A 13,463-nucleotide genomic window follows, 5' to 3' on the forward strand; every position below is an offset into this window, starting at 1 on the left:
ATATTATTTTTGTTACTATGCGAGACTGCTTGGCTTCCATTGCTGTATGTTGCTTCTGCATTTTTGGAACGAAGCACGGCATTTGACTATGGAATCTAAAATCTTCCAATAGCTGCAGTGAATCTGTGAAACCCCAGTCTACGACGAACACATCTTCTTCTTTTAACCAGGCACGCATCTCTTCAACATCAGCACGGAGTATTTTGTCCGTAATCGCTGCATCGGAATCTTTAGCCCAGTAATGACCCAACACAGAGAGCACATACCCATCACTCCCGACGATTATCATAGGTTTGACAAGAGGACGATGTTTGTGCGTACTAAACGAGCGCCTCTGGAACGCATAGTTCGAGCTCTTCTCAATGTATATGTACGTCCCATCGACCACAATAACTGCCACATCTTTCCCGTCCGCAATGATGTCTTTGGCCAACGGCCTGGTGTGGTCTCAGATGAAGTCTTCCCGTGTCATATGTTTGAATCCGAGATGTAAGGGAACAAAACACTTCATTAGAGCTTTCCTGGCTTTGTGAATTGCTCGTGAGCACTGTTGCTTTGTGATTCCAAAAAGAGTTCCAATGACTCCCAACGACAGTCCTGTTCTCAGTTTAACCAAGAGCAGTCCTAGCGCCGATTTCGCCAAACGTATCTGGGTATTGCGTATTTCGTCTTTGACGTAATCAAACAGTGCATTGAACTGGGGAGACTTTAAACCTGTCAGATTGTAACAGTCTGCATCGGTCATTGTCATGTCGAAATTAAAATTCCTATTTTGCAAGCTCGTATTCCCTCAATGCTATCAGCAGTTGCAAATGTTCAGTTCGGTTGAAGTTGGATTCGTATTGTGTGACGTTTACATTCGTCACGTCTGGCTCCATGTTCTTGCCACCAAAATGATCTGCGCAGCACCTGGTGCCATCAGTAACTATGACATTAAACTTAATATATATATATCTGCGCTTTTGCCTGAGCGAGAAGTACAACTAAATTGTTTTGGGCAGATAATGCACTTGTTGTGAGCAGAAGAGGTCCTCCTCAGAGGAAGTGTTACCGTTTTGGGGCTTTTTACATACTTCTGTTTTGCTCCTGGAATAAATTCTGAATCCTGATCCGTCCCTTTTACGAAACGTCCTTTGGTGGACTCTTTACCGTGACCTTCCGCTGGTCTGTCTCTGATCGGTGCTGAGGGTGGATCTGCTGCTTCATCAGGGGTTGACGTTGAATGTTGGCTTGATGGTTTGTCTTTTTTTGGTGTTGCGGTACAGACTGATGGCTTCATTTGGACCGAAGTTGAAGGCTGGTCGTACGTTGTATCCTGCGTAGCGGTTTTGGTCGTTTTTGATTTCTTTGGCATCTCCTTCTAACAATGAAGACACACGAATTCTTTCGTTCCACATCCCATTGTAAATGTTAGGGGAACATGTCTCCTTAGTTTCGCGTTTTTCAAATGCTTACTGTACTGTACACATTTCACTGTCTTCGATTTTGGTGGCATGACGCCTAACAGTTTTATATTCACACACCTTGGATGACAACGTTAAGTGCTAGTTCCACTATGAACACTTTTACACTTTAACACATACTGTTTTCAAAGGGGGGCTTTTGTTGACTAGAAGTCTATACGATACGGAAATGAACAACGTTATTGCTATTCACACTATCCTCACTAAATAGTTACACTCTAGCATACACTAGGCTATACTCGTATACAGCACACTGACATTACCTGCCATTATTTCCATCTTCCTTTTGACTGCTGGTTTGGATTAAATTAACCTACCACAACAGCACCTAACTGTGTTCAAGAGAAACTGTTATCTACCTCGCAGTAGACAACATTTCCATACCACAATATTCTTAGCAATAACAACTGCCCATTTGTCGAAAGTTATCTGTTTTGCGATTTTTATAATACCACTTTTGCGCTTACCAGAAAGAATGTCTCTCTCCGCCCAAACAGCACGAACAGAAGGGAATAACAAACCGGGGTTATGGTTCGCATGGAGATGCAGTTCTAGCTCTGGTAATATTTTCCTTTGATAGATTATGATTTGCAGAATTGATTTTTTACTTCACTGTGGAGTCACATCATACATACGACTTAACCTTTTCAGGTTTTACACTTTCTGAAATAAATTTTATACTTCCATTCAAACAGCTACTGCTTCCTTACTATTTGTTATAGGGTCATGGTTCATACCTCGTTTTTTCTCAGGATAGATCATACTTTCCAACGGTACCACTTGCTTGTCCGTATTATACACCTAAAAGGGAAAATCGAGAAAAAAAATTCGAAATTTTTGTGCCCCTTTGGCCCGGGCCACTGCTCCTCACTTAGGAATCTGGTTGCTTTAAAAAAATACTTTGTTAGATACGTAATACATATATAAAATGGCATTCTTGTATCTTGAAGACTTATGTCGTGAGAAATTTTTGAAAGTTTCAAAGTGACCCTTTTTTCATATATGTATATACATACAGTACATATAAAAATACTTCAAAAATATACTGCATTATTGCTGTTTGACCTAGAGTCATGGTTCAAACGCCATTTTCTTTATTATAAGGAGCCCTTCCCAACGGTATTACTCACGTGTCCTTATCATATACCTGAATCGGAGACATTTGGAAAACCGGACTTTTTAATGATAAAAATCACTCTCGAAACACTTGCGCCCCGGGCCCGGCCCCGGTTTCACGTAGGGATCTTATAAATATCTAAGAAATACCCAAAGGTACACACAATACGTATGCAAAGTTCCAGTTTGATATCGTGAAAACTAAATATGTGAAACAATTTTGATATTTGCCTGAAGAAAAAATAAAAGTCATGCCCCTCCGCTCCCATTTGGCGCTGCCAAGTTGACCATCCGGTTCCAAAACGCATCTGGGGTGTTCTTTGGTCCATCCTTGACTTGACTAGTAAAATAACTCGACTTAAATACCTGTTATAGAACCTAAATAACCGCTCAAAGACGATACTACGCCATGGTAACAAAAGTTACGAAAAATCGTAAAAGGTTTTTCATGTATAGTGTTTTTTTATGTATAGCGGATTTCCAGAATAATTTGAGTTTGTAGTATGTTCAAGTAGACATATCAGACTTCAATTTTGCATATTTTTCATGTTGTTCTGAGTGCCGCTGTATTGTTATAACAACTTCAAAAACAAATATTGACCGTGAATTACAGCTTCACCGAACACGCTTTTTCTTAAACAAATTGCTCTCATAATGTGACAAATACACCTGTAGTCTTCCTATTTGGTTATTTTATGTACTTTTATCTGCGGAACAAAACATTATTACAATTTGTTTCGTCATGTTGCCGCTTTCCACGCATATCCGTTTATCACGCACCCATCTCGACTTTTCGAAGATTGGAGTCAGTGGTAACCCGTAGATTACAAGTATCAACTTTCATAACAATCCATTGCTAGGCAGAAAATGGCCCTTATCATGACCCAACCTATCCTTACAACTTTTTTCCCCCCATAATCTAAAGATTTCGAATATCGGGAGCATTAAATTATAGGTACAGCATTTTCCCATTTTGCTACCAACGACCACAACACTTTCCCCAGTTAGTTTATTAAGATATTTTGCAAAGACACAGTTACAAATTCATTTATCACTTTGAACAGTCTACTTTCTAAAGAACCTTCCAAAGTTCATGGTCAATATCTTTCGTAGTCCAGAGCACAAATTACAGTTCGAATTGTTTTGGTACATATATTTCTGCAATTATTTTTATTACAATATTGTTACAACATTTGCAATAGTTACATCATTATTACAATATTATAAATTATTACATTTTCCAGAGTCTCTAGCATAAATGACATTACATTTTTCCAAGATCAAAGAACTGGCTACAATTTAACTCTTTATTTATTTTCAATTGTCTTCCCATATATTTTCTAGTTCCTTTTCTCTCGTTACTCATGGATGTTTTTCTTCGAATTATTTTTTTTCTTATAATAAATGGAAGTTAAGCATAGAGTGTGTGCTACCAAATACACAATTACAAACTTACTAAGAAATGTTGCGATGCCTACAGATGAACGGTTCAATTTATGGCTGCTTACAGAGAATTTACACAAAAATAATCTACTAACGAATATTGAGGATTTAAATTACACAGAAAGCCAACGTAGATTAGATTATTTACCGAACTATATTGTGACAATATCCTCGTATGTAAATTAACTGATTTCCAACATTGTAAGGAAAAAATGGGTGGTAAGTTCCCATTAAAGGAAGAAGCTTGTGGATCCTTTAATTATTTTCTCCGTTCTACATTTTCTAACTTTGTAAACGCGAAACATGGAGTTAAAGCAAAATTACCCTTTCTCTTAAACGAAAAATTCATAAATCAAATAATACAGAGAAGAGAGAAAGATATATGCAGTAAATACAAGATACTGGTATTAGTCTCTTATAAAATCTAATTGGCTTGATCTTCCTATATCTACCTTGTTCGAGCCTTTACCAGACATATTAACAGAACTAGAGAAAGAGCACTTAATTTTGTTGGATTTAGATATTACACAAGATTTTTCTGGTGTCTTTAGGAAAATAGTAATAATCGAATATATATATTAGATAATTTTAACTTCTGTATGCAGGGGCAATTAAAAAAGTTACTTAGCAAATATAGATGAAGACGAAAGCGATAAGACATTGCTAACACTATAATTCAAAAACCTCTTCTGTAAAAATCTATAACAAATTTATACCCCAGATTACAAGTCATGGAGTTACTAAGCAAATTGGAACTCAATTTATCAGCTACTTGGACTACCCGAAGATTCGATTAGAGTACAAATTTTCTTCAACATTCGCCAGAGATTATGGAATACAGGGTTTGTCCGGAAAGTAATAGGACTGAGTCGATTAAAAAAAATTTGAGCCAATCGTTACAATTCTTTAAAAACTTTCAAAATAGGCTTCTTCTGCGTCGATACAGCGCTGCCAGCGCGATTTCCAAGCATTGAAGGCGTCACGGAAGTCATTCTCCGGAATACCCTTGAGAGCCGCGGTGCAAGCTGCTTGGATCCCCTCTGTCGTCTCAAAATGCTTGGCTTTCATCGGGCGTTTCAGGCGAGGAAACAAAAAGAAGTCCGGGGGCCACATCTGGGCTGTAGGGCGGCTGCGGAAGCGTTGGGATGCCGGCCTTGGTCAGGTAGCTGTTCACAAGAAAGGCGGTGTGAGCCGGGGCGTTGTCGTGGTGCAGCTTCCAGTCGGCTCTGATGTCTGGTCAGACCCGATTGACCCTTCGTTTGAGTCTCTTGAGCACTTCCACGTAAAACCTGGCGTTGACGGTTTGTCCAGGAGGAACAAATTCATGGTGGACGATGCCTTTGATGTCAAAAAAGACAATGAGCATCGTTTTCACTTTGAATTTGCTCATTCTTCCCTTTTTTGGGGAAGAGTGCCACTAAGAAGATTGGCTCTTTGTCTCGGGATCATACTCAAAGATCCATGATTCGTCGCCTGTGATTACGTTATTCAAAAATTGGGGGTCACTTTCACACATGTTCAAATTTTCTTGGTACAATTCCACTCGCCGCAATTTCTGGTCGTCAGTGAGCACTTTTAGGACAATCTTCGCGCACACCTTGCGCATGTCCAAATGCTCCTTCACAATTTCATGAACCACAGTTTTTGGTAAATTTAACATCTGGCCAATCAAACGAATACTTAGTCGACGTTCTGAGTTCAAACCTTCGCGCATACGAGTCACATTGTCGGTGTTTGTCGAAGTCGAAGGTCTTCCAGCACGGTCTTCATCGGCGACCTCTTCCCGGCCCTCCGAAAAGGCCTTGTGCCACCGAAACACACCACTTCTTGCTAAAACATCATCTGGGTAAGCCTGCTTAATCATATCAAACGTCTCTGTCGCAGATTTACCGAGTTTAACACAGAATTTAATCGCGTACCTCTGCTCTAACGAACGCTGCATTTTCGGCTTGCACCACTCACAGAAACACGTCGCGCGAAAAAGCCAGTCCTGACTCTCCGTGTGCTCGGAGACAACTGACCAGCCGCTCGTTCGTTAGCTAGGAACGCCCTCTACTGGATCCAGACGGTGCGCGCACGCTCCGAAGTACAATCATGGCGGAATAAAATCAGTCCTATTACTTCCCGGACAAACCCTGTAACTAGGCTTGAGACAAAGATTTATAACTATTTTGAAGAACATTATTATTGTGCTATCTTTCGATCTATTTAAAGATTGTTCAAGTTTGCAAGAAAAGAGTACAAAATATTTTCTGTATGGTTCTTTCTATAAAGTGCCAATTCGAAATATGTGGGCTAGATTATACTATTCTTTACAGAATAGTTGTTGTGCCTTTAATACATGTGAGAGAATTTGCATATTGGAGTAACAAACAACAAACAAGTTAACTGGGATACAAATCAAATTACCAAACTATGAACAGAAGCAGGACAAATTGATATGTTGTACTTTTTCGGCTTTTTTATTTAATTTGTTACCAGGTGTATAGAAATAATCAGTGGTGCTATCCTATTTTTTTAACTACCGGTTCTATATATATATAACTACCGGTTCTAGGGGTGTCCAGGAATTCCGTTTGCACCCCTAGAAATTGCAAACGGTGAGACAGATGCCAAAACATGAAAACACATATTTGATCAGTTTACAAGTACAACATATCAAAGCAAAAAGTGTTGTCCCAGGGCCACCTGCAGGGCCCCAGGCGAGGTCAAAATCGAAACTTGCAAATGGTAAGAGGGCCAAGTAGCATATCGTTGGAAATCTGTTGGGAAATGCAAGAAGACGAAACAGGTCTCGACTCTCTAAAATTACCTTGTGAAAAATAGTGGCCTCCGTATCCCTATAAAAGGGAACAAGATAACCTAAAAATTTAGAGAATTAATTCCTATGTATTCCTGGACCACGGCCCGTGAGTCAGGGATCATATGTCCAGATTCCAAAGTTTCGGGTCAATGACGTCATACCACGTGATCTTAAGTGTGATTATAGTTTTGAATATTCCGCTGGGATGGGTCCTAAGACAATGTGACTTCATTACTTCGTGCCACGTGACCTCAGCATCGGAGCAATTTTTAGTTCCCCACTGGCGAGTGATCTAAGACCACCTGATTTCTAACAACCAATGATAAGCACCATTTGGTGGCTCTTAGCCAATCAGCGTCGATTAAAATGGAACGCAGGCAAAGTACCTCTATTTTAATAGGTATTGGTTAAGACCGGATGTTTAGGCATTAAGAACCTGGATAATTGGCAATCAAATAGGCACTTAAATTTAAATAATATACACTAAAATAAATCAAAATATTGAAGATAAATACTCAATGCAATTACGAGGTAAATCAAGTGACAGATAATGTTCAAGGAATATAGAAACATACCTATTTGTTTATATTTTCTTGTATTGTATATAGAAAAACGAAGCTTAACATTTATCCCCTGTATATTTGGTAAATGCATTCTATACAGCATTTTATCACTACACATAACAGTCCAACTTGTGTACACTTTATCATTACACCCATCAGTCGAAAGTTTTACAGCACTTTATCAGTACACAGTATCAGTATCAGTATCAAGGTTTTACGACATCTTATTACTACAATCTGGTATATTTCTCGGAAAAGACAAAATTATTTCTTGAAACAATAAATTTTATATTTTTTTTCAATAAAGTCTTATTTTGAAGAAACTGTATAGAATAGTAAATATTAAGCACTAAAACAAGTATTTAGGCAGGAAGGGGCGAAATAGGCAAAATTAAATTAGCTTAAATTGAAACTAAAACCCCAGAAATAAACTTTAAACCGTTATTTTTTGATTATCTTTAATATTAAAGAATAGGCATTTTGCCTAATATCCGGTCTCTGGTTATTAGTGACTAATTTTTTTTTTCCTCTTAAACAGTTGTGACAGGTTACGAAACAGAAAACAGATATAAGGTTTTGAACAAACTTGGTCAGCTAATGTATTGTGCCAAAGAGCATTCGGATTGTTGTTCTCGGAATTGTTGTGGTTCAGTTCGTCCACTTGAGCTGAAACTTACAGATAATTTCGAAAATGAAGTAATTCGTCTCTACAGACCTCTTAGATGTAACCACTGTTGTTACCCTTGTTGCCTGCAGGTGAGTTACATCAGCTTAGACATTTTAACATAAGTTAAAACCGTAGAACAGGTTTATCTCATGCACTTTTAAAGAAAGATATTTCATAGAATTATCAACTTTTCCAAAATAAACTTTTAATAGAGGTAACTCGTGCGTTATGATTTCATGTGTAGATAAGATCCTGAGTTAAAAAACTATTTATTAAGTTAACTACCCTAGACATTACTTATTTTGTTTTAATATACGAGTTTGAATATAATTTATTATATACTATTTAAAAAAATGTTTGTCGAAAATAGCTCACAGTCTGACTCATTTCAGTGTTATATACAAAAAATTAACTTTAATCTATCTATCTATCTATCTATCTATCTATCTATATATATATATATATATATATATATATATATATATATATATATATATATATATACCTAGTATTATATGGGGGACTGCGGTGGCTCAGTGGTAGAGCGTTCAACTCTGGTGAATAAGGTCCTGGATTCAATCCCAGCTCCCGCCAAGTTAACTTTATGGTGGATAAACACGGTGCGCGTGGGTTTCCTCGAGGTTCTCCAGTTTCCTCCCACTTTCTGCATTCCACCATTTCATTCATTTCTCATTATCACCGTCTCCTTTAGTCTAACAGGCATAAGTGTGGGACGTAAAGCTGAAAGATTTCATTTCATTTCATTTTTAGGTTTATATGTCTATTGTAAAAACTTTCTGAAAGTAGAGATATCAAATAAAACAAGGTTCGGAATCTACTCCCACTACTGGTTTTATTTTATAAAATTCACTATGTAACAGTATTTACAAAAATACTACAAAGTTGTTTCCTCTAAATTATCAGGTTGAAATTATGTAGTCCTTGACCATGAGCTCGAGGGCAGGATCTTCAAAGAGCCCCGAAGAAGGTTAAGCGGAGTGACAAAGGAATCCCCAATGCTCTGTGGCAAGCAGTGAGGAGGATTAGTAGTCACAGAATAGCAGGTTAAGAAACTGTGGTAGAAATTCCAACAGAGCCCCGAAGCAAGCTAAGCCACCAGGAAAGGAATAGCCAAAATTGCGGTAGAAGACTAGAAGCTTTGGGGTTAGGTTGTCGTAATGCTTCGAAGTAAGCAGTAGGTGGGACACCAGAGAACTAAAATTGGTCCGCTGGTTGCTGCCGAATTTATAGGCCTCCGTGGTAGCGGTTGCACTCCCGCTCCGATGTTATCATGTGCTTCGTATGAGGGTCCAGAAAATAAATCCACGTCGTGCCTAGTACACTGTCGTCAAACCATGAGGTGGTGATCATAAATACAGGTACCTGTATAGAGCAGTGTCTGTATACAGTAACACGTGGGTATTACCTGACCAGGATATTAGTGCGGTTTTTGGAGGATGGCGCTGCTGTTGTGTTTACATCAGTTTCTTGGTAAGCGCGGTGGGACAGAGGAGCGGAGAGCGTCATTCTGCAGTATATCCAACGATTTTTACAGTTGCAGTTTACATGTTATTAAGTAGCCTATTTCATTGCGCTTAATAAAGAACACCATAAACTATATAGTAGTTGTTGAATGCAGGAATGGTTCATCATTCCTGCAATAATGTACATGTATTGTGTATAATGACATATGCACGGAAATTAACAATTTAAAAACAGGGCACGTAAATGTGTATAAAAATTGATTACGTTTTTTCGATTTCATTATAGAACAGGGCAACCTTAAAAGATTAATGTAGGATTGATAGCTTAAAGACTTATGCAATATCTTATAACTGTAAGTTTAAAGTAATCAAGTTAAGGCGCGCGATTCTTGTGTTTGTTTTTTTAAGTGTACGTTTATCGGTTGACAAATAAATTATTTTCTCGAGTTTTAACCAACGAAGAATTCCGATACTTTTCCACTCGAGAACTGTGGAAGTCCTCCTCGTTGGACTATTGGCTAGCGCATGTGTCTTTGCTGTATGTTGTTCTGGGTTGAAATCCCAGTGAGAGCCCAAAAATTAATTTTACAATCCTTCACTTTCATTAGTCATCTGTCTCCTTTAGCATAAAGAGCATACTCATGGGACGTTAAACTAAAGAAATTTAATTTCATTTTTTTTTTAATGAATATAAACCCTTTGGGGAAAAAGGAGGTAAAGAAGAATTTTTCCTTCATTTTCTTTAAAGGGCTATTGGATAGCTTGCCTTTCGGAATTGACTTGTAAAATCTGATTACAACGCATCTTTATTATTATTATTATTATTATTATTATTATTATTATTATTATTATTATTATTATTATTATTATTATTATTATTATTATTATCGAAATCCAGCCTTTTGGTAAACGTGGAACAAAAGTATTGATAAAACATCAGCATAAGTATCGTTGCTTCAACACATAATAAATTCACAACTTTTATTTATGAATACATAAATTCCCCTTGAACTCTGTCTGAATTTCTTTCAGACTAGGTTTCAGGTGACAAAGAATTAACCATACTAACTGTTTTCACACACAAAATAATTTTGATACTTGGGAGATGTACTCTGAAAATGTGTTCTGTGTTTTTTTTAATACGTATTTTTCTTCTGAATTTCACTGCAGTTATAAGGAACATTCAATTGTCAGGTACCCACTTAAAGTTTAATCGTTCCCCTACCGCCCCTAATTTAACATTGGATATATTTGTTTTAAATAACGTTTTTAAATTTGGTAGAAATACTGGATTTCTAAATTACCAAACCATGCTAAATAATGACAGGTTAGACATCAGAGAAAGTTATCATTATCTACCATCTCAATCAGGGGCGGATCCAAGTCTCCTTCGGAGGTGGTTAGGAGTGTGGCAGTCAAAAATTATCAGTTTCTCTCTGACCGGACTTTAGCACATCCGAAAATAATTTCAATGCAAAAGAATGTTATTAATCAAGATACTGCTTAGACAATTGATCGGAGATCACATGATCCAACTTGATCTCAATTTCCAATACGTCTTATCTCAAAACTACACAATAGAACTTGCTTTAAACAATGAAAGCACAGTTGCCAAAATATAGCTTTGATTTACAAAGATGAATTTGAGGTTTTGTTAATAGGAGAAGAGGAATTCCTTACACTCGAATACTACGAAATTCTTAGTTTTTCTTTGTACAACACCGAGGTTAGTTTATTCGCAAGTTATTGCCAAATTAATATGGAGGTTGTATGTACTTTGTTTGCAAGCCTTTAAAATGTTTTGAAAATAACTTACATAACTTTTGAAGTAGTGTTTCCCTTAACTTGAACATATGCGTGAAGTGGTTTATTATGAACAGGACAAAAATAACTGTGATAGATTAATTACAAGTAATCTGGTTAGAAACACTGTTGTTTGTATTTTAGTTCCAAAACCGGCCGCCCGCACTCGTTCGCTGGTCAGGTAATATATACATAGAGGTAGACAAAAAATCTAAAAATACTTCATACAGGACACGTAAGTTTGGCCCTCCACTGTACAACATCTGTTGCAGTTGACGATCGTTTTCTGTTTTCAATGTGTCATGTGGACCTTCCTCTTCCTTCAGCAGTAATCAGTTCACCTGTGAGTGTTGTGGTGTGAACGTGGTGCGGTAAAATGGGCGACCTGACAGACTTCCAAAGAGGCATGATCGTTGGTGCCCGTCTGGTTGAAGCTTCAGTGGCAATAGTGGCGAACATTGTGGGGGTTTCGAAAAGCACTGTGTCCTATGTCACGAGGGCATACACAATTCATGATCAAACGACGTCTGCAAAGCACAACAGTGGTCGAAAGACAATCCTGTGAGATAGGGACCGGAGGGCATTAAAACGGATTCTAGCAGCTAAAAAGAAAACAATTGCAATGAAAATTACGTCTGAACACAATTCCGAACCCGGTTTCATCGAAAACAGTGCGACAGGAATTTTATAAAATGAAAATTCATTTCAGGGCCGCTATCGCCAAGCCCCTGGTCACAGCAGTAAATGCGAAGAGGCGTATCTAGTGGTGCAAGGACCACAAGACGTGGACTCATGGGCAGTGGAAACATGTAATGTGGTCCAATGAATCAATCTTCACCTTGTTTCTAACAACAGGTCGTGTTTATGTATGGAGAACACCGTCGCAGGTCTATGATACAAACTGTCTGCTCTAAACTGTAAAGCATGGGGTGGATCTGTTACAGTATGGGCAGTGATATCGTGGTTTTCTGCAGGTCCCATCATAACCCTGCATGGAATGGTGAATGCTAAGACGTATGGGGCCGTTTTGGGGGACCAGTTTCTACCCATGGCCCAAATATTGTTCCCTGATGGCGATGGCATTTAACAAGATGGTTTGGCACCCTGTCACGCTGCAAAAACGGCGAAATCATGGTTTGAGGAGCATACCAGAAGCTATGACACCTCCCCTGGGTCCCACAATCAACAGATAAGAAAATCATTGAGCCATTGTGGTCTGAGTTAGAAAGGCGTGTTCGGTCTCATTACCCTCCACCAGCATCCCTTAAGGAACTGGAGCATGTTTTGGAGGAACAATGGTTCAAAATTCCAGACACCACGATTCAGGAGCTGTATACGTCCATTTCACGTCGGATCCAAGCTCTTTTGGACGCAAAAGGGGGTCTCACACCATACTAGGTATGATTTTCATACTTTTGCGAACGTTTTAATTTTTTTCCAAACATATATATATATATATATACAAAGATACGTCTATACAGAGGAAGAAAGAGAAATTAAAACGTCACATTTCTATATCCAAAGCATTTCTCTTAGGGATCAGGAATTTCTTGTGAGCATTTCGAGCTATTGCGTTGTTTGTCTGGAACCAGCGTCCGATTTTAGATATTCTCTATTTGAGTTGCTAATTTGCAAAAGGGTCCTTGTGCCAAATTACTGGAAATTGAGTTATTGGCACCGTTGGATTTCTACCATAAATCTGCACGAAATTATATACTTATTACTCGAACGAAACGATTCTAAAGCCACTGAAAATAAAAACATAACTTTTGTTCAGTTCCAAAAGGACTCTTGTCCATTCAGTATGTCGCACTCTTTCACAGTTACGTTCTACAGAATCAAAATACCCCTTGACCACGTAACTCTGCCATTAAATAAATATGTCCATTTCCAAAGCAATTTTTGTACATTGTTTCGTTGAAACAGAAGTACTCAACTTATTTACAAAAATACATTCATTTTGTATTGCATAATAAATTATCATTATACGTGTTGACAACAATGCTTTTGTAATAATATGAAAAGAGTAATGAAGCTTGATTATCAGATTTTCTTCTATACTGCAAAGATGCCAGGTCTTTGTTAGTGTTGGATAATATAATTTGTGTAGTTGATAATATG

The 13,463-nt window shown here is 37.9% G+C and overlaps 2 protein-coding genes across 5 annotated transcripts in view; both read left to right on the top strand.

The window, feature by feature from the left end:
* The window catches only part of LOC145684347 (phospholipid scramblase 2-like), a 360,612-nt gene that overhangs the window by 171,513 nt on the left and 175,636 nt on the right, over positions 1-13,463 (top strand). The gene's annotated exons all lie outside the window — the stretch shown is intronic.
* LOC145684348 (phospholipid scramblase 1-like) overlaps positions 1-13,463 on the top strand; it is a 109,049-nt gene that overhangs the window by 66,623 nt on the left and 28,963 nt on the right. For all 4 annotated transcript variants that reach the window (XM_081756562.1, XM_081756564.1, XM_081756565.1 and 1 more), the window contains one exon: positions 7,927-8,144. In XM_081756562.1, coding sequence (XP_081612688.1) covers positions 7,927-8,144 — 218 coding nt within the window. The remainder of the gene's footprint in view (positions 1-7,926; positions 8,145-13,463) is intronic.

Source organism: Thermobia domestica, chromosome 4 (assembly GCF_964235325.1).
Source record: "Thermobia domestica chromosome 4, izTheDome1.hap1.1, whole genome shotgun sequence".
NCBI classification, from domain to species: domain Eukaryota; kingdom Metazoa; phylum Arthropoda; class Insecta; order Zygentoma; family Lepismatidae; genus Thermobia; species Thermobia domestica.